This window comes from Pelobates fuscus, chromosome 5, assembly GCF_036172605.1.
Source record: "Pelobates fuscus isolate aPelFus1 chromosome 5, aPelFus1.pri, whole genome shotgun sequence".
NCBI classification, from domain to species: domain Eukaryota; kingdom Metazoa; phylum Chordata; class Amphibia; order Anura; family Pelobatidae; genus Pelobates; species Pelobates fuscus.
This window is the reverse complement of record NC_086321.1, coordinates 366,883,004-366,904,146: the sequence shown is the minus strand read 5'-3', so window position 1 is coordinate 366,904,146 and position 21,143 is coordinate 366,883,004. Positions and strand designations below refer to the sequence as shown.

General features: G+C 39.8%; 1 protein-coding gene across 1 annotated transcript in view; it reads right to left on the bottom strand.

Annotated features, from left to right (window-relative positions):
• Positions 1-21,143, bottom strand: part of LOC134611829 (myosin-16-like) — a 160,914-nt gene that overhangs the window by 121,925 nt on the left and 17,846 nt on the right. The window contains exons 3-4 of the mRNA XM_063456083.1: positions 7,968-8,054; positions 3,711-3,853 (exon numbers count right to left, since the gene is read on the bottom strand). Coding sequence (XP_063312153.1) covers positions 3,711-3,772 — 62 coding nt within the window. The 5' untranslated portion in view covers positions 3,773-3,853; positions 7,968-8,054. The remainder of the gene's footprint in view (positions 1-3,710; positions 3,854-7,967; positions 8,055-21,143) is intronic.

Here is a 21,143-nt window from a genome sequence, read left to right as displayed (position 1 = left end):
GTATGTGCCTGCTTATCTGTATGTAGTCAGTGTATGTATCTGTGTAATAAAAATTTACATTTTACATGTGTGTCAGTATGTCTGTGTGTCAGTATGGATAGTGCTGGTATACCTAATGTAATACCCAGGGGAGAGGGAGTTCGACTAACAATAGGTCGCTCAAAAACTGGAAAAATAGGGATTCACTAAAACCTATACAAAAATGGAACACTCTGCTATAGTATGCAGAAACCAGGAGCTAACCTATGATACTGGCTGAGTATGGTGAACGGTAGAAGACTGCAAGTATATAAAAGTGTACTATGCCTTTAAGGAATCAGAAATGTGTGCTGTGCCTTTAAAACTCACATAATTTGCGTAGCAGGTCTATTAGCAGGAGAGAAAATAAAACAGAAAAAGGATCCAATAAATCGCAGAAAAAAGGGGAGAAAGAGAGATAAGAAAATAGGAGGAAAAAAGATAGAGAGAAAGATAAAAAATAAAATAGAGTATAAAAATGAAAATAGGTAATGAAAATAAATAAAAAGAAATAGATGAATGGTGGATAACACAGCCGATGATATGTGCAGTGCAGATAACTCTATCCCTAATGGGATATAGGGTAGTTGATATCTGCTCCAAATATTATACTTTGTATATATCAAAGATCTGGTTCAAATTATAATAGCAATACAGTATGTGGAACTGGATGCTAAGGTGGTTCTTTAAAAAATGTATCACTAGATATAGAAAGCAATGGTACAAACTGGATGTAAATAACATAAACCAGTTTATTGGTAAAATTATAAAAGTATAAAAATATATAATAATATAATGCAGGAACAGTTCATGCAGTGGTTACCAGTCTAATGAGGTTCAGAAAAGTGCAGGAACCCTTGGATTTGGCTGGGATTGATGTGGATTGACTTTGGCCGATGAGCTTCAGAAATCCTGCTGCCGGTGAAGACGGCGGGCTTTTCGGTGTGCGTCCCGATAAGGATCTCACTCCAGGGGACGTGCTCTGTAAACGGCTCCACTCGGCAAATACACAAAAGGTCCTGTGCGAATACTGTTCTCTGCTGTGTGTCAGTATGTCTGTGTGTCAGTATGTCTGTTTGTCTGTGTGTCAATATATCTGTCTGTGTGTCTGTATATGTCTGTTTGTCTGTGTGTCAGTATGTCTGTTTGTCTGTGTGTCAATATATCTGTGTGTCAGTAGGTCTATCTGTGTGTCAAAATATTTGTGTGTGTGTCAGTATGTCTGTCAGTGCATGTGCATGCATGTGTCAGTCTCTGTATGTGTCTGTGTGTGTCAGTATATGTGCCTGGATGTGTGTCAGTATTTCTCAGTGTATATGGGTGTCAGTGTGTCTGTCAGTGTGTGTGTGTGTGTGTGTGTGTGTGTGTGTCAGTATCTCGGTCAGTGTATGTGCCTGTGTGTGGGTGTCAGTATTTCTGTCAGTGTATGTGTGTCAGTATGTTGATCAGTGTGTGTGTCAGTATGTCTGTATATGAGCCTGTGTGTGTCTGTCAGTACGTCTACCAGTGTATGTGTCTGTGTGTGTCAATATATATGTACCTGTGTGTCAGTATGTCTGTCAGTGTATGTGCCTGCTTATCTGTATGTAGTCAGTGTATGTATCTGTGTATCTGCTTGTGTGTCAGAGTATGTACCTGTGCATCTGAGCCGCAGCTTTATATACAAATACACCCCTCCATTCAAACTTCAACACTACATACAAGCACACTCCTACATTTAAAAACAAACACTACACATAAATGCACACTTGCATTCAAACTCCAGTACCACATACAAACACATTAACACAAACATACTTCATACAAACACATGCTTACATTCAAACACACAAAACAGTGCTAAATACAACCCTGCAAGCATGGGAAATTGGTAGAGCCTCACCTGTCAAAGCATTGTTGGAGTTGCACGACAGATGGGGTTCTACCTTTAGTCCAATCTTGCAATTGGGTGTCCCAATAAAATTCATTCTATTTAATGCCGTCACTGCATTGGGATGGATGCCGTGATTGCATACCAGGGAGTGAGGGGCGACGGCGGCAGGGCCCAGGGGGCCCAAGCAAGCGCTTGCCCAGGGTGCAGTCGTTATTAAAGACGGCCCTGCACACACACACTGCATACACTGACACAACACACACACTGCATACACTAACACAACACACACACTGCATACACTGACACAACACACACTCTGCATACACTGACACAACACACACTGCATACACGAATACAACACACACACACTGCATACACTAACACACACACACTGCATACACTAACACACACACACTGCATACACTAACACACACACACTGCATACACTAACACACACACACTGCATACACTAACACACACACACTGCATACACTAATACAATACACACACTGCATTCACTAATACAACATGCACTCTGCATACACTACACACTAACACACTCACTGCATCCACTATACTGACACACACTCTGCATTCACTACACTAACACACACTCTGCATCCGCTACACACTAACACACTCTCTGCATTCACTACACATTAACACTCTGCATTCACTACACTAACACACACTCTGCATCCGCTACACATTAACACACACTCTGCATCCGCTACACATTAACACACACTCTGCATCCGCTACACATTAACACACACTCTGCATTCACTACAAATTTACACACACTACATTCATTACACTGACACACTCTGCATTCACTACACCCTAACACACACTCTGCATTTATTACACCCTAACACACACTCTGCATTTATTACACCCTAACACACACTCTGCATTTATTACACCCTAACACACACTCTGCATTTATTACACCCTAACACACACTCTGCATTTATTACACCCTAACACACACTCTGCATTTATTACACCCTAACACACACTCTGCATTTATTACACACTAACACACACTCTGCATTTATTACACACTAACACACACTCTGCATTTATTACACACTAACATACACTCTGCATTTATTACACACTAACACACACTCTGCATTTATTACACCCTAACACACACTCTGCATTTATTACACACTAACACACACTCTGCATTCACTAAACTATGCACACACTCTGGATTCACTATACTGACACACACTCTGCATTCACTACACTAACATACACTCTGCATTAACTGTACACACAGCATCCACTACACAAACATCCTGTATTCACAGTACACACACTACATCCACCATAAATTGAAACACTCTGCATTCACTATACACAGACACTGCGTCTAATACACACACTACATCCACTACAGACACTGCATCCACTAAACACATTTCATATAGTACATACAAACACTACATCCACTACACAAACACACACTACATGCACTACTCAAACACACTCTATGTTCACTATACACACTGCATCCGCTACACAAACACACACTCTGCATTCACTGCACAAACAGTATCTAATACACACAAACACTACATCCATTACACACATTCTAATTTACTTCCACCATACACACCACATTGAGTCCTGCATCATTGTCAACGGACTAGGTAGGGTGTGGGCAGGCCCGGGAGGGAGGGGGGGGCAGACCTTGTGCTTTGTCAGGGGCCCCAAAATTTCTGATGGCAGCCCTGATCGCCATGTTACATCTGTCTGCGCTTAATTATTATATTTAAATACATATATAAAGCAAATAATATTTTACTTTTTGAGCAGGTCTTCGAGGTCTTTGTGTTTCTCATTTTCATGCATTTTCTCAAAGGTCATCTCAATAACTTTTCCCGATCTTTGGCCAAGATACGTCCCCAGATCACTCAAACCTTTTCTTCCTGAACGTGTTTTCAAAACCTACAAATAACAATAATAATAATAATAATAATAAATAAATAAAAAAAACTCTAAATAGACTAGTGATTTAGAGCACATGACATCCTCTGGGCGCCAGAAAATGCATGTATTTGACAAGCCAGTTGAACGATTTTAGGAATATTGTAATGTACTTATATCCAGCCCTCACTCCAATAAACTATATATGTGTCAGACCAAAAGATAGTAATGAGAACACTGGGCATCAAAAAGTTATGCACAATTTTACACAACACACGCAAACACCTTAAATACAACCTTCAAGAATCACTGCTGGGCCCATAAAACTCTAATGTGAAATGATTTTTATGAAAGCTCAACACAACCATGTACATTAGCTCAGCTATGATTGGCTCAGTCGCTTCCAGGTTTGGGCAGAGCTCACTGTAGAAGCTACAACTCCATGGCATTTACAGCAAATGCAGGAAGCTGAAAATGAATTGTTTTTATAATTTTGCAACTTTATTGTATTGTTTATTATCTTTGCATACATTATTAACTCATTCGGTCAACTCTAGGCTTTAATGGTCCTTCAAATGGATGTGGATGGCATGTTTTTTTTTTACAGAGACACAAACACTGGGGCTACAACTAAATTATTTGAAGGGTTAGTCAAACTAAAAAACAGTGTTAGAGTAACTCTTCCCTATCCTGGTGCAACCATAATAAGTTAAATAAGTAAATCACACTAGAACTTACTTGCATTCCCGCATAGAGGACAAGTTTCCCTGGCAATCCGAACCTCCTCTGCTGGTGTCACTACCCTTACTCGGGGGTGGGAGAGGGGCGGAGGGGGGGAGGATGTCAGGGAACAAGGACAGAGGTTAGGACCTGGGTGGCGCAGAGGGGAACTCTGTGCCATCACTGAACGCCTGTTGCCAGCATGCTAACGCCAGATATCGAATATGCACAGAACTGCCATTAGCCATCTTGGAATTCTCATTCTGGGCTGGCAAATGATACCCTATTGGTACAAAATATGTAGTTACATCCCTGGCAGCAAAGGGGTTAAACTCTATGAACAGGGTTTCATAGCAAAATGTGGCACATGCAAACTCCAGGCATCATGAGCACTTCACTGAAATTGTCTTGGTGGTAGACAAAACCTTTTTAAACAACATGAAAGATCGGCTCATCTTTTCTACACCGACGTCTTTCATCACAACTCCTTTCATTTCTTGACACTTGCCAGCACCTGCCCAGTTTATAACACAAGGATTCAATATTATTTCACATGCATAGAATTGTGGTTTATTTGGAAGATGACAAAGGAAATAGAAAACTTCAAAATATTCAAATAATAGCCAATTTCAATGCCGTACCTGTTTGATGTGAACAAATAAAATTCAAACTACAGAGGAATGTCTGCTGTCTGATACAATTATCCATATTGGCTGTTTTATCTGTATCAGACAGATATTTTCCTTTTACTGAATGCTTGATAGATATAGAACAATTCTGGTCCCTGTGAAGTGTAGAGTGGATGTTATGCTGTGTTCTCATCTCACGGTATACTTTGAAGAAATTTTTAAATTAAAGTTTAATTTGGAACATGAAATTGGTTATAAATCAACGTACACTAGAACAAGAAAGGGGAGAGAATTCTAAACAGAACATGCATATTCAATAAACTGGGAATTAGGAACTTTGCATTTTGGCCTAAAAATAAAAATGTCCTTCCCAATTCTCCATGTCTCACAGCTTAGTAAATAAACTCCAATGCCGCTCTAACATTACTTGCTCCAGACAAACTTTCACACACAAAAAAAGTGTGTAAAAACTCCAAACAGGAGATTCTGGCTTCAGAATAGTCTGTGACGAGCACCTGCTGGGCCAAAGGTAAGTAGTCAAATTATTGACAGACAGTTTGACTACTTACCCTGGGAGAGCACCAGGATACTCTAGGCCAAGCATGTCAAGCTTGCGGCCCACAAGGACCATCTTTGCGGCCCGGCAAGCCGCGAGTACATGCTTAGTGTTATAGCAGAGTAGGCACCTGCTTTCCCCACATTGCAGGTGCCTACTCTGCTAAAACTTACCCGGCCGGGGAGAAGGGCCAGCGAGGGAGCTCAGTGTTCCTGCTCCTCACTGCTCCCTGGCACGCGCCGTCTGTAGTGCTGTCGGGTGCCGGAATATGATGTGATATTCCGGCACCTGGCATCACTAAACCGCGCGCAGGAGGGAGCAGTGAGGAGCAGATAGAAGGGAGATGCCCCACATCGGCTCCAAAAGGTAAGAAGCAATAAAGAAAAGTGTGTGTGTGCAAGAATGTGTAAGTGTGTGTCTGTCAGTCTGTGTCAGTGAGTGTGTGTGTGTCTGTCAGTGAGTGTGTGTCTGTCAGTCTGTGTCAGTGAGTGTGTGTGTCTGTCAGTGAGTGTGTGTCTGTCTGTGTGTGTCAGTAAGTATGTGTGTCTGTCAGTGAGTATGTGTGTGTGTCTGTCAGTTTGTCTGTATGTGTGTGTGTGTCAGTGAATATGTGTGTGTGTCAGTAGGAGGATTAGATTTGGCACAGGGTGGTAGAGGGGGGTGCTGTGATTTAGTAGAGGGGGATGCTGTTTTTTTTTATACTGTACTTTTTAAAATAAACCTACGTTTAAGTTCTGAAAATTTAAGGTATTTTTTTTGCAGCCCACATAAACTTAAACCTCGTTTATGTGGCCCGTGCCAGACTTTGAGTTTGACACAGTGGAGTGTAGTGGTTATAGTGTTTGTAATGTTTTTTTAAACCAAACCACAAAATAAAATAATTGGGTAAATCAAGGTTCATTCATTCACAACAGTAACTTGTTGTGAAATTAAACTAACATTTAGGCTATAATAGATTTAAAATATTCTTTAAGTCAGCTACATTCATTGTTTGCCTATTTTAGCCTGACCTTTTTGTTTTCAGTTCATTCCAATGAGCTGTTAAAGGATCACTTTAGTGTCAGGAAAACAAAGCGGTTTTCCTGACACTTTAGTGCCCTGAGGGTGCCCCCACCCTCAGGGTCCCCCGCCCGGGGTGCTGAAGGGGTTAAAACATCTTAAGTTACTTACTTTAATCCAGCACCAGGCTCCCTCGGTGCTGGTGACCTCTCCTCCCCTGCCAACGTCAGCTCCCTCTGCCGACGTCAGCGTACCCGAATGCGCATCTGCGGCAAGTGCCGCGTGCTCATTTAAAGTGTCCATAGGAAAGCATTTCTTAATGCTTTCCTATGGACGCTCTGCGGGATGGAGGCATAATATTCCTCCAGCGTCGCAGATGCGCCTCTAGCGGCTGTCCGGAAGACAGCCACTAGAGGCTGGCTTAACCCCAAATGTAAACATAGCGGTTTCTCTGAAACTGCTATGTTTACATCTGAAGGGTTAAAACCTGAGGGACCTGGCACCCAGACCACTTCATTGAGCTGAAGTGGTCTGGGTGACTATAGTGTCCCTTTAATAACACAATAAATTCTATGATTGTTAACAAAAGTAACAAATGTTAAGAACTCAAACTGGTTTAATATCTTTTTTTTTTTTTTTGCCAAACCAGCAATAGGGTAGAATTGACAACAGAATAGCTCATTTTATATCAAAGTAGTCAAATTGGATAAATATCTGAAAGATAGTTAGAGATTTTTTTAATTGTGCCTTTACGTTTGCAATTCCCAAGTCAATTCTTAGTTTGGTGAATAAACATATAATATGTAGCTAGTAAAAAAAGACATTCTATTCGTACAAAATAAGATTGATATGAATTTCATAATCAAATGCTCCATTTCCAAATGCAAAGCATATTTATATTACACTACAATGCAGAACACATGGGTCCTGGATACATTATGAATTGAGGTGAGAAAGTCATTTCATGGCCTTTATAACCAACAGACTGCAGTGCAAATTGACTCAACTGAATATTTTAACAAGCAGCTGCACTCTGAAATATTCAATGGGCAATAACAATCTGTGCTCAATAGAACATTTGGAAAACATTAATTATTTTCAAAGTTCTATTACATTGAAGTCTTTTCTTATTATACATCGTTTTCAAATAGAGCTCCCCTTTTCAGTTTTAGAAGAGGAAAAAAAAAAAAAAAACGGGAAAATTATTTTGATAAACATAGCATATACGAACCTCTATCTGTTTGATATCTCCAGGTAACAATATGTCAATAACATTTTCTGCTTTTCCAAGGTCACTTGTGTGATGTTGATGTTCTTTCTGGAGAATCAAAAAAAAAATAATAATAAAAAAAAATACACATATACATATATATATATACAGCCAAAGGAAAATCAGCACTCCCAGGATTTGTTCAAAAGGTAGTAATGGTTCTTTATTCCAACAGTTAACGTTTCAGTTCCACTAGGGAACTTTCATCAGGACAGAATACAAACACATATAAAATCTGCCTAATTTAAATAAGAAAGGTAATCACATAAAACTCACGGTTCAGATGTGCAAGGGGTCGGTCATCCTCTCCTCCGAGCGTCTGGGCGGGCACAGGACGCCCAATGTCTTTCCGTTCGCGCGTTCAGGTTACTTCCTGATAGCCCGCGTCCTCCATCACCATGGAGACGTCGGGCGCATGCGTGAGACACAAATGCCGTCTCTGCATCCACCCCTCGCACGGAGGCAGGATCCCCTCTGTAACTTAGCAACATATACATTCTCCATGCCTAAAATCCGCATTGGTAGAGATGTACTCAACAGAATAATCATACTTAGGCTCCCAATGAACATGTGGACCATACCATGTGTACTTAAAATCATAAAGACATAAATATATAAGGAAAACTAATGTAGTGAATCACATACAATTCATACTAAAAGTAAAATCACTCAATTAATCCCTGTGAACATTAATACCAATGTGACCTATATCAAGTGCTAAAGGTGTCTATAGTAATCTATCCTATAATATGCAGAGAAAATAATCTGCAACTTTTGCTAGTGTGTCTCAAAAAGTGTATAGGGCACTATATATAACACGAATATAGTGCCAACACAACTCTAGTATCTAAGGCTATAATAGCCCAAACCTAAAGAGGTCTTTAACCCCTTAAGGACCAAACTTCTGGAATAAAAGGGAATCATGACATGTCACACATGTCATGTGTCCTTAAGGGGTTAAAGTGGAAAAAAAAACACAAGAAAGTGTTGTAAAAAATACAAATATCAAAATACTGGTGCAACATTTTAAAGTGATACTCGTGCTGTGAAATTATTCACATTAATGATCCCATGTTGGGCTATTAAAGTATCCCACCTATATGCAAGGAGAGAAGTGTTACATATTATAATATGTGCCAAACCTATCAGTAGAGAACTAAATATTAGTAAATCCTCAGAGAGTAAAACCGCTTAATGCTCTTTACACAAAATCCAAGAAGCATGTAAGGCATAGTGGAGAGAGGGCCCTTAGTTCCTCCTACATAATATCCTAAACCATGACAATGAGACTACCATAATGGAGTATAATTCATACAACTTCAATTATAAAAAAAAATAAAAAAAATCCCCAAAAAAGAATGAAGGATAAAAATAAAAAGGTAGCCTGACAATTTAATACTGGACATATTTTGATGATATTATTATACTATATTGTGTTAAGGCCCTCACTGTCATATGACCTGACAATATAATTATGGGCATATTTAGATATTAAAATAGACTTATGACCTTAATTATCGAATGACCCATTAGAGGAAGGAAGTATATACAAGTTTCTCATTCAGGCCATTAGGGGCCAATGTCCCCAATTTTTGGATCCACCACGTCTCCTTTTGTATGGAATTGTTCCTGTCTATTACCACCCCTTCTTGAGACTGGGAGATGGTCTACCCATACACATTTCAATGAGGTTAAGGGATGACTTTTTTCTAAGAAGTGTCGTGCCACGGGTTTATCCGACTTCTTATCCCTATAAGCCAATCTGATGCTTGATCTGTGTCCTCTTATCCTTTCGCAAAGAGCTGTTTCCGTCTTGCCGACGTAGTTCAATCCGCAGGGGCATGACAGTTTGTAAATTACATAATCTGTACGGCAACTTATCCTGTGTTGTATTTTGAACAATTGGCCCGTATGTGGATGATTAAAGCTTTTGCAAGGTATGAGGTGTCCACAGGTTACGCAGCCAAGACATCTTACACAGCCATGATTCGCTACATTTTTAGTGGCCGGTGTGTAGCTTTTGATCGGGTCAGTGTGAACATCGGTTTGTGATGGAGACTATCGGAAGGCTCCTGTCGTTCTCCATAATATGCCAGTTTCTCATTACTGTCTGGCAGATCTTTGTTGTCGCTGTATTGTAAGTCATAGGGAATGGAATTCTGATGTTCTTCTCACATTGCTGCTTTTCTGTCTCTCTTCTTTTATCTCTAGCTTTTTTGAGTGCTCTATCCAACACGTTATTTGTATATCCTCTCTGTGAGAATTTATTATACATTTCCTGTAGTTGTTTATCACACTGAGTTGCCCTAGAGTTGTTCCTTATAACTCTCAAGAATTGAGAAAAAGGCAGGGAATGCGTCGTCTCGGTCAATAGCTCCCTCATTGCTTCAATTCCCCCCTCATGGGGTATCACCGTATATAGACTAGATACGTCTAGGGTTATTAGTGTAATGGCTCCCTCCAATATCTTCAGATTTTTCAATTCTTCTATCAGATGGGCCGTATCTTTGATACAAGTCGGGATTCCATTGACAGGTGATTTAAACAGAAAATCCAAATATTTTGCAATCGGTTCCAATATGCCTCCTACTGCCGATACAATGGGCCGTCCAGGAGGTTTCCCTGGGTTCTTGTGAATTTTCGGGAGCGTGTAGATAATAGGAGTACGAGGACTATCTCTATACAGAAATTGAAACAATTGTAGATCGATATGCCCTGCTGTTAGCCCAAACATCAAAGTATCATAGATTTTTTTGTGCTCTCTCTTTAGTAGGATCACTTTTCAGGACTTGATAGGTATTTTCATCCTCCAATTGTTTATATATTTCAATTGCGTAGTCCTCATAATTCTGTATCACTATGCCACCCCCTTTATCCGCAGGTCGTATAGTAATGGTGGCATCTTCTGATAGTTCTTGAATGATCTGTTTTTGTCTTTTAGAGATATTTGGATGCCTTATACGATGCTTTGACATAATTTCTTCCGTCTCAGTTTTTACTGACATCAGAAATGTCTTAATTGTTGAATGGCAAATAGGGGTATCAATTTTACTGGCAACTTGGCAACTTTAAACTTCTGTTTTGTAATTTGCTCACTATCCATCTTTTCATGTCTTTGTGATTTGTGGAAAAAAGTCTTTTAATCTAAGACTCCTCCCAAATTTGAAGAGTTCTATGTCCCACTGAAATTTGTTAGGCGGCATCATCGGAATGAAGGAAAGGCCTTTATTTCAAACCTCAACTTCCTCTTCAGCTAAAGATCTTTTCGATAGATTGAACACCGGAATTAACTCCTGATAGGTGCCCACGAAGTTGTGTTGGCACTATCTTAGTGTTATATATAGTGCCCTATACACTTTTTGAGACACACTAGCAAAGGTTGCAGATTCTTTTCTCTGCATCTTATAGGATAGATTACTATAGACACCTTTAGCACTTGATATAGGTCACATTGGTATTAATGTTCACAGGGATTAATTGAGTGATTTTACTTTTAGTATGAATTGTATATGATTCACTACATTAGTTTTCCTTACATATTTATGTCTTTATGATTTTAAGTACACATGGTATGGTCCACATGTTCGTTGGGAACCTAAGTATGATTATTCTGTTGAGTACATCTCTACCAATGCGGATTTTAGGCATGGATAATGTATTTGTTGCTAAGTTACAGAGGGAATCCTGCCTCCGTGCGAGGGGTGGATGCAGAGACGGCATTTGTGTCTATCACGCATGCGCCCGACGTCTCCATGGTGATGGAGGACGCGGGCTATCAGGAAGTAACCTGAACGCGCGAACGGAAAGACATTGGGCGTCCTGTGCCCACCCAGACGCTCGGAGGAGAGGATGACCGACCCCCTGCACATCTGAACCGTGAGTTTTATGTGATTACCTTTCTTATTTAAATTAGGCTGATTTTATTTGTGTTTGTATTCTGTCCTGATGAAAGTTCCCTAGTGGAACTGAAACGTTGACTGTTGGAATAAAGAACCATTACTACTTTTTGAACAAATCCTGGGAGTGCTGGTTTTCCTTTGGCTGTGTTTATTCAGTGCAATCGAGCACCGGGTCTATATATAAGTAAGTTGGAGTGCAAGGCTTTTTCTTTTTTATATATATATATATATATATATATATATACATATATATACATATATATATATATATAATTTGTTATTTAAATGTAATTGAAATAAAAAAACCTTTGGTCAAAGAGATGATACAAGGAACATAATTTAGAAACAAAGCATAAGTTACGCCATCATCTAATATGGTCTATTCAGGGCTGTAAAGCACTTCAAAAAACCACCTATACATCATGTTGACATTTAATCTATTTAACACGTTAAATCCCAGAGATGTGAGCAGCATGTCACAAATCAATAGGAGTGGGACACCTTTGGCACTGAAGGGGTTAAACTTTATTTCCATTAAAAACTATAACCGTTTTTTTAGCAAAGCATTGCTTTAACCTTTGGCACACTGAGAACCTGGCATCACTCAAAGAGCGTTTTAAACTACAATGAGGAATAATAGAGGCAACTACTCAAATCAGATTCTGATTGGACTCTCAGACATCAAATGCTTGTTATGGTCTTGTTTTTATTTATCAGTAACAGAAACTGAATTTAACCCCTTAACACCGCAGCCAAATGTACAAGTTGTGAACGAAACAAAACGTAAACAAAACCTGGCATTTGCGCTATATGTCTGTCCAACCGTAATTCACCTCTTTCATATTAAATGCACCCCCCCTTATTATATATCATTTTATTCAGGGGAAACAGGGCTTTCATTTAATATCAAATATTTAGCTATGAAACATAATTTAATATGAAAAAAATGGGAGAAAATAAGATTTTTTTTAATTTTTTTCGTTCTACATGACATTTTAACTGTTAATGTCATAATACTGTTTGCTTTTACTGCAATAAAATACACATATTTGTATTCAGCAAAGTCTCACGTGTAAAACAGTACCCCCTATGTACAGGTTTTATGGTGTTTTGGGAAGTTACAGGGTAAAATATAGCGTGTTACATTTGAAATTGAAATTCGCCAGATTGGTTACGTTGCCTTTGAGACTGTATAGTAGCCCAGGAAATAAATGTACACCCATAATGGCATACCATTTGCAATAGTAGACGACCCAAGGTATTGCAAATAAGCGATGTTCAGTCTTTTTTAGTAGCCATTTGGTCACAAACACTGGCCAAAGTTAGCGTTCGTATTTGTTTGTGTGTGAAAAATGCAAAAAACGCCAATTTTGGCCAGTGTTTGTGACTAAGTGGCTACTAAAAAAGACTGGACATACCCCATTTGCAATACCTTGGGTTGTCTACTATTGAAAATGGTATGATATCATAGGGGTAATTTTCATTCTTGGGCTACCATAGGGTCATAAAGGCAACGTAAGCAATCTGGCGAATTTTAATGTGAAAAAAATTAAACACAAGCATTATATTTGACGCTGTAATTTTTGAAAACACCATAAAACCTGTACATGAGGGGTACTGTTGTACTCAGGAGACTTCGCTGAACACAAATATTTGTGTTTCAAAACAGTAAAAAGTATTGCAGCAATAATATCGTCCCTGTAAGTGCTGTTTGTGCGTGAAAAATGCAAAAAACTTCACTTTTACTGGCGATATCATGGTTGTAATACATTTTACTGTTTTGAAACACTAATATTTGTGTTCAGCGAAGTCTCCCGAGTAAAACAGTACCCCCCATGTACAGGTTTTATGGTGTCTTGGAAAGTTATAGGGTTAAATATAGTGCTAGCAAATTAAATTACCTATACTTTCGGCATGGGTGGTCAGGCAGGTCCCGCTAATTGTAATTAATTAGGATACCTAATTATGTAAAATTATTACATAAATATATGTGTAGAATTAATATATGTATATATATACATATGTGTATATATACGTATATATATATATATTTTTTTTTAAATATTTTTATTTATATATAGGTATATATATAGTGATATATACGTATATATTTATGTATATAGATATATATATTATTTCGTTCTACGTGTATTTTGATATAAATATATATATATTAATATCACAATACAGTTAGAACGAAATAAAACACATCTATATATTTTTTAATATTTTATTTTTAATTATTTATTTTATTTTATTTTTTTACGTATTTACATATTTATTTTTTTTATATTATTTATAAATATATATATAACAATAATTATATATATATTTAATCAGTATCAGTCTACGTGTAATTTGATATTAATATATATATATATATATATATATATATATTAATATTTAAATACACGTCGTGTATGTGTAAATGTGTGTGTATGTGTATATATATATATATATATATATACTTAGATCATATATATATAATATATATGATCTAAGTATATTTTATTTGTAACTGTCATTTTTTTATTTCTTTTTTTAACTAATATTTTATTTTTTTTACAGGACAGGGGGCAGAGACAGTGTCAGCCAGTGATGTCACATCACTGGCTGACACACAGGATCAGTGATCACAGTGACTGCCTGTCACTGTGATCACCTCCTGCAGATTGGGTAATTGACCACAGGGGGGAGTGCCTGGGTGGTACAAGCACTCCCCCCTTCCAATCTGCAGGGGGATCACTGTGCCAGTTACATGTGTCAGCCAATAGGCTGACACATGTAACACTGATCGCAGTGACAGGCTGTCACTGCGATCAGAGAGCTCTGAGATCGCAGTGACAGCCTGTCACTGCGATCTCAGACCTAGCAGATCGCGGTCACTGACCCCAGGGGGACTGCCTGGGGGGCCAGGTAAGTCCCCCGACCGCGATCTGCAGAAGGGGAAAGCCGCCGGCCGCATGTGTCAGCCGATTTGAAATCGGCTGACACATGCTTAATACTGGTCGCAGTGACAGCCTGTCACTGCGATCAGAGACTGCAGATCGCGGTCACCGGCCACAGGGGGGGTTGCCTGGGGGGGCAGGCATCCCCCCCGACCGCGATCTGCAGCGGGCGATTAGCGCCGGCCACGTGGGCGGCCATTATGGCGAGGACGTACTATTACGCCCGCCGGCGTTTAGAGCCGGTTCCTGCAGGGCGTAATAGTACGTCCTCCGGATTTAAGGGGTTAAAAAAATCGGGTTCCAGTTTCACGAAGGCCAAATCCACGTCAAATAACTGCAAAAACTTTAAAGGAACACTATAGTCACCTAAATTACTTTAGCTAAATAAAGCAGTTTGTGTATAGATCATTCCCCTGCAATTTCAATGCTCAATTCACTGTCATTTAGGAGTTAAATCACTTTGTTTCTGTTTATGCAGCCCTAGCCACACCTCCCCTGGCTATGATTGACAGAGCCTGCAAAAAAAAACTGGTTTCACTTTCAAACAGATGTAATTTACCTTAACTAATTGTATCTCAATCTCTAAATTGAACTTTAATCACATACAGGAGGCTCTTGCAGGGTCTAGCAAGCTATTAACATAGCAGGGGATAAGAAAATCTTAATTAAACAGAACTTGCAATAAAGAAAGCCTAAATAGGGCTCTCTTTACAGGAAGTGTTTATGGAAGGCTGTGCAAGTCACATGCAGGGAGGTGTGACTAGGGTTCATAAACAAAGGGATTTAACTCCTAAATGGCAGAGGATTGAGCAGTGAGGCTGCAGGGGTATGTTCTATACACCAAAACTGCTTCATTAAGCTAAAGTTGTTCAGGTGACTATAGTGTCCCTTTAAGTGGAGATTCCAGCAAGACTTACTATAGATTGGCCAGCTGAAAATAATCACCTGTTAGGATCAATGCTTGAAAACGATTTATGAAAAGACAAATGTTAGCGAAAAGTAAAAGGTTTGCAACAGCTCCACTTACAGACAGAGGAAAACATTGGCCAGGGGTTCTTAAATGGGCCAAGGAATAAAACAATAGTTCAGGCTAACACAATGTGTGCTAATCTGAAAAGTCGTGCAAAGTCCAGAAAGAGGGACAATCGCCTTCACTTTCCAGTGGCGCGTTTCCCGGTTTTACAATTTTGCAGATTATTTTACTTCTATAAATCTCCCCTCTGTGGGTTTACTCACTTTTTAATCATTCACTTCCTTTTGATAACTCACACACTGGTGCATATACATTTTCAGATTTAAACAACAAGAACAAAAAAGGTTTTGTTCGTTTTAAATGTTATTTTTTAGAGTCATTTACCACTTTCAACTGCCCTGTTTTGTCAAGTACTAAAAATATTTTCACATCATACACCCAACATAACGTTTTATATAAATACTGTTATGTACAGCCTTACCAGCCTTGTGGATGTATTACAGTGGTTCAGATTTCCCTGGTGTCCAGCTTTAGGATGGGAACAAAAAAAACATATTTATACCCAATCACCTCTGCCCCAGTTTTCTAAAACCTCAGAGTTTTTTTTTGTGTGCATCATTAACTCACAGAGCTTCACAGCAACAATACCCACAATGACATGATGTTTTTACTACGACGACGAGATTAGTTTGAGAGAATAAAACACTTTGGTTATGTTCTAAAAGATTAACCATTAACTAAAATAAATGGCGACCAGTAGCCCATGAAGTTCCTTAGAAATCCATAGAATAGCTCTGTCACCATTCAATACCTCCAGGTTATACTGTGTGCAGGGATGTATTTACCACAAGGAAAACAAGGCATTTGCCTAGGGCGGCACTTTCAGGGGGGGCGCCAAAAAATGCCACCCCAAGCTCCCAGACTTGTTTGCCTCATGTTCTGGGGCTGCCCACCTTAATGTGAGTGAGTGAGTATAGCTGTCAGTGTGTGTCTGTGAGTGAGCGTCTGTTTTTCAGTGAGAATGGGTGTTTGTGTGCGTCAGTGTGTGTATGTCATTTTATGTGTATCTGAGAGTGTGTGCCTGTCAGTGTTTGTTGGTTAAACAGTGTGTGCCAATGACTGTATGTGTGTGCCAATGACTGTGTATCTGTCAGTGAGTGTATATCAGTGCATGTATCAATGAGGGCATGTGTCTGTCAGTCAAAAAAGTGGCCTTGACACAAATTGGGGGGGGGGGGGGGGATTTAGATTTTGGTGGTGCCCGAATTTAGTCGTGCCTAGGGCAGCACAAATCCAAACTACACCACTGACTGTGTGATACAAGTAACATACAGTATAAAATGCTTTGTCCACTGGCCAATGTCTCTGTTCTCCATGTAATAAGCTATGATAAATTATTATAGCTGCAGTGAACACAAATGCACTTCTCTGACAGGCAACTAGTCGGTTGAGAGCAGCATATTACTCTTATTTAATTTCAGGACCATACCCCCCAGCAATTCAGATAGAAACATAGAATGTGACAGCAGATAAGAACCATTCGGCCCATCTAGTCTGCCCAATTTTCTAAATACTTTCATTAGACCCTGGCCTTATCTTATAGTTAGGATATCCTTATGCCTATCCCACGCATGCTTAAACTCCTTCACTGTGTTAACCTCTACCACTTTAGCTGGAAGGCTATTCCATGCGTCCACTAACCTCCCTGTAAAGTCATACTTCCTAAAATTATTATAAGATAACTTGAGTGGATTCTTCATTTTAAGGAGTTTAGTTGTGAGAACACCTATGAATCCTGTTTGTAAGAAGGTGGTGGCTTTTTTTTTGTTTGGTATTTCTTTGTCTTAAGATTTTAAAGTTACCGTAAAAAAACAATGGTTCTACTTTGGTCTAAACCCTGTAAATTATTTGCCAGAGTTTTCTGTGAAGCTGGGGTGTTTTTTTTGTTTTGTTTTTCCTGTTAACTGCAGTGCAGTGTAACCCCAGCAGAATTGACAGATAGCAGTTTGCCACTTTGAATTGTTTTATCTAAGCAGACATTTATTATTATAGTTCACCATGTGACCAGGGGAGAGGCTTTTCCTTGCCATTTTTGGTGTAACAGAAATTCTGATTTAAGACAAGATCAAGTTATTTATGCAGATATCTGCCTAATATCATATAGGTCTCCCTCATGCTGCCAAAACAGCTCTGATGCGTCAAGGCATGGACTCAACAAGACCTCTGAACATGTCCTGTGGTATCTGGTGCCAAGACATAGGCAGCAGATCCTTTAAGTCCTTCTAGGTGCGAGGTGGGGCCTCCATGGATCAGAATTGTTGTTCCGGCACATCCCACAGATGATCAATCAGATTGAGATCTGGGATATTTGGAGGCCAAGGCAACACCTTAAACTCTTTGTCTGCAATCCATTGATAAATTATTTTTTGCAGTGTGGATGGGTGCAATATCCTGCTCAAAGAGGCCACAGCCATCAGAGAGCACCATTGCCACGAAGAGGTTTACGTGGTCTACAACAATTTTTTGATAGGTGGTAAATATCAAAGTGACATCCACATGAATGCCAGGACCCAAGGTCTCCCAGCAGAACATTGCCCAGAGCATAACACTGCCTCCGCAAGCTTGCCTTCTTCCCGTAGTGCATCCTACTGCCATCTTTTCCCCAGATAAATGACAAACATGCACCCGGCCATCCACCTGATCTAAAAGAAAGACCAGGCAACCTTCTTCCATTTCGCATGACCCAGTTCACTCACGTCTCCATTGAAGGTGCTTTCAGCGGTGGATAGGTTTCATCATGGGCACTTTGTCCTGTCTGCGGCTTTGCAACAATATATACAGCAAACTGCGATGCACTGTGTGTTCTGACACCTTTCTATCATGACCAGCATTAAAGGAACACTATAGGGTCAATAATACAAATGTGTGTTCCTGATCCTATAGTGTTAAAACAACTGTTTAGGCCTCATGCCCCCCTTAATTAAGTTAAGATCTTAACTTTATTCCAGTGCCACACAGTTTGACCGGCGCTGACACTGCCCTCCATTCTGCCTCCTTTGCGGACATAATCAAAATTGATGATCCCATAGGAGAACATTTGATTGGCTGAGATTGTCAATTCTGATGATCTCAGCCAAGGAGGCGGGCCAGTGAGCAGAGCCAAACCCCGCCTTGGCCAATCAGTATCTTTTCATAAAGATGCATTGAATAAATGCATTTCTATGGGAAATGTTCCGTGTCTCCATGCAGAACATGGAAAATCTGAACCTCAGTGCTGCATGACCCAGGAAGCACCCCTAGTGGCGGCCGTCTGAGCTTTAAGCTGTAGTTAATCTGGTGACTATAGTGTTGCTTTAAGTTATTCAGCAATTTCAGCTACAGTAGCTCTTCTAGACAGATTAGTCTTCCGCATTAATGAGCCTTGGTCGTCCATGACCCTGATGCCGGTTCACGGTATTGTCCTCCAATGCACCCCTTTTGGTAGGTGCAAACCACGGCATACCTAGAACACCCCACAACACTTGACATTTTGGAGATGCTCTGATCCAGTCTTCTAGCAATCCCTATTGGGCCCTTTCAAAGTCACTCAGATCCTTTTACTTGACCATTTTCCTGCTTCCAACACATGAAATTCCAGAACTAACTGTTCCCTTGCTGCATAATATAGCCCAGCCCTTGACAGGTGCCATTGTAGCTATATAACCAATGTTTTTCACCTCACCTGTCAGTGCTCTTAATGTTGTGGATGATCAGTGTACCGTATATACTCGAGTATAAGACGAGTTTTTCAGCACATTTTTTCTTATACTCGAGTCACTGTCTGTATTATGGCAATTTACATTGCCATAATACAGACAGGGGGCTGTGGGGGCTGCAGAGCGCTTACTTACCTCTCCTGCAGCTCCTGTCAGCTCCCTCCTCCTCCGTGCGGGTCCGTTCAGCACCTCGGTCAGCTCCCAGTGTAAGTCTTGCGAGAGCCGCGGGGTCATAGTGTGGCTCTCGCGAGACTTACACTGTGAGCTGACAGAGGAGCTGCACGGACCGGCGCGGAGGAGAAGGGAGCTGACAGGAGCTGCAGGAGAGGTAAGTAACAGCTCTGCCACCCCCCCCCCCCAACGAACTACCAATGCCACTGGACCACCAGGGAAGGAGAGCCCCCCTCCCTGCCATGTATCAAGCAGGGAGGGGGGACGAAAAAAAATAATAATAATAAAATAAATAAAATAAAATAAAAAATAATAATTAAAAAAAATGAATATAACAAAAAAACTATAAATATTAAAATAATAATAAAAAAAATAATAAAAATGCCCACCCCCCACCAAGGCTCTGAAATCATACCCTGCATTAAAAAACACACACTGCACTCATACACACACACACACTGCACTCATACACACACACTGCACTCATACACACACACTGCACTCATACACACACACTGCATTCATACACACACACTGCAAATAAATATTCAATTAATGTATTTTTTTTTAGGATCGAATTTTATTTAGAAATTTACCAGTAGCTGCTGCATTTCCCACCCTAGTCTTATACTCGAGTCAATAAGTTTTCCCATTTTTGGGGGGTAAAATTAGGGGCCTCGGCTTATACTCGAGTATATACGGTATATATAAACGGATATAAAACATCAGTTAAAAATGGCTTTTTAGTGACATTTATCCTTTGAATATTTTTTTGGACTTGACTCCAAAACCGTGTAATGAGAGCGATTTAGAATGTATTTTCGCATGCTATGGTTTCATTTTAACATTCTAAATCTACGTTATAATGTCAGTCGTGAAGACTCTCATCACCTGCCTCTATTAAGTGATGGATGCGAATTCTGAGTCTGCATTAAGATGCAGAGCACAAAAGGTCACAGTTAATTAACTGAAACAGCACAGGTGTTCACCTAATTTCCTACCGCAAACAGGTGTTTTTGCAAATTCAATGACAGGAGCAGAGTACTGAAAAAGCTTGGAACGGTAAGATTTCTATGTAAACAAGTGAAAGGCAATGACATTTACTCCCAAAGACACAGGAAACACAGCACTTTATCTCCTGCTAAGAGTTCATTTTCCATGCTTTCAAAAAGCTCAAGAGACCCTAAAAACTACAGATACCAAAGAGCAAAAAAAAAAAAAAGGAGGGGGTGGGGGGGGGGGGGGAGGGAGGAGGAACACAGTGAATGAAATGTAAAAGTGCGATGGTAAGAAAAAAACATTAAGAGTTCTAAAAGTGGAGCAATCACCAATCAGAACATTACACTGGTTTCTAGGTGACTGCTTCACTTAAAGGATCGGGCCCCACAGTT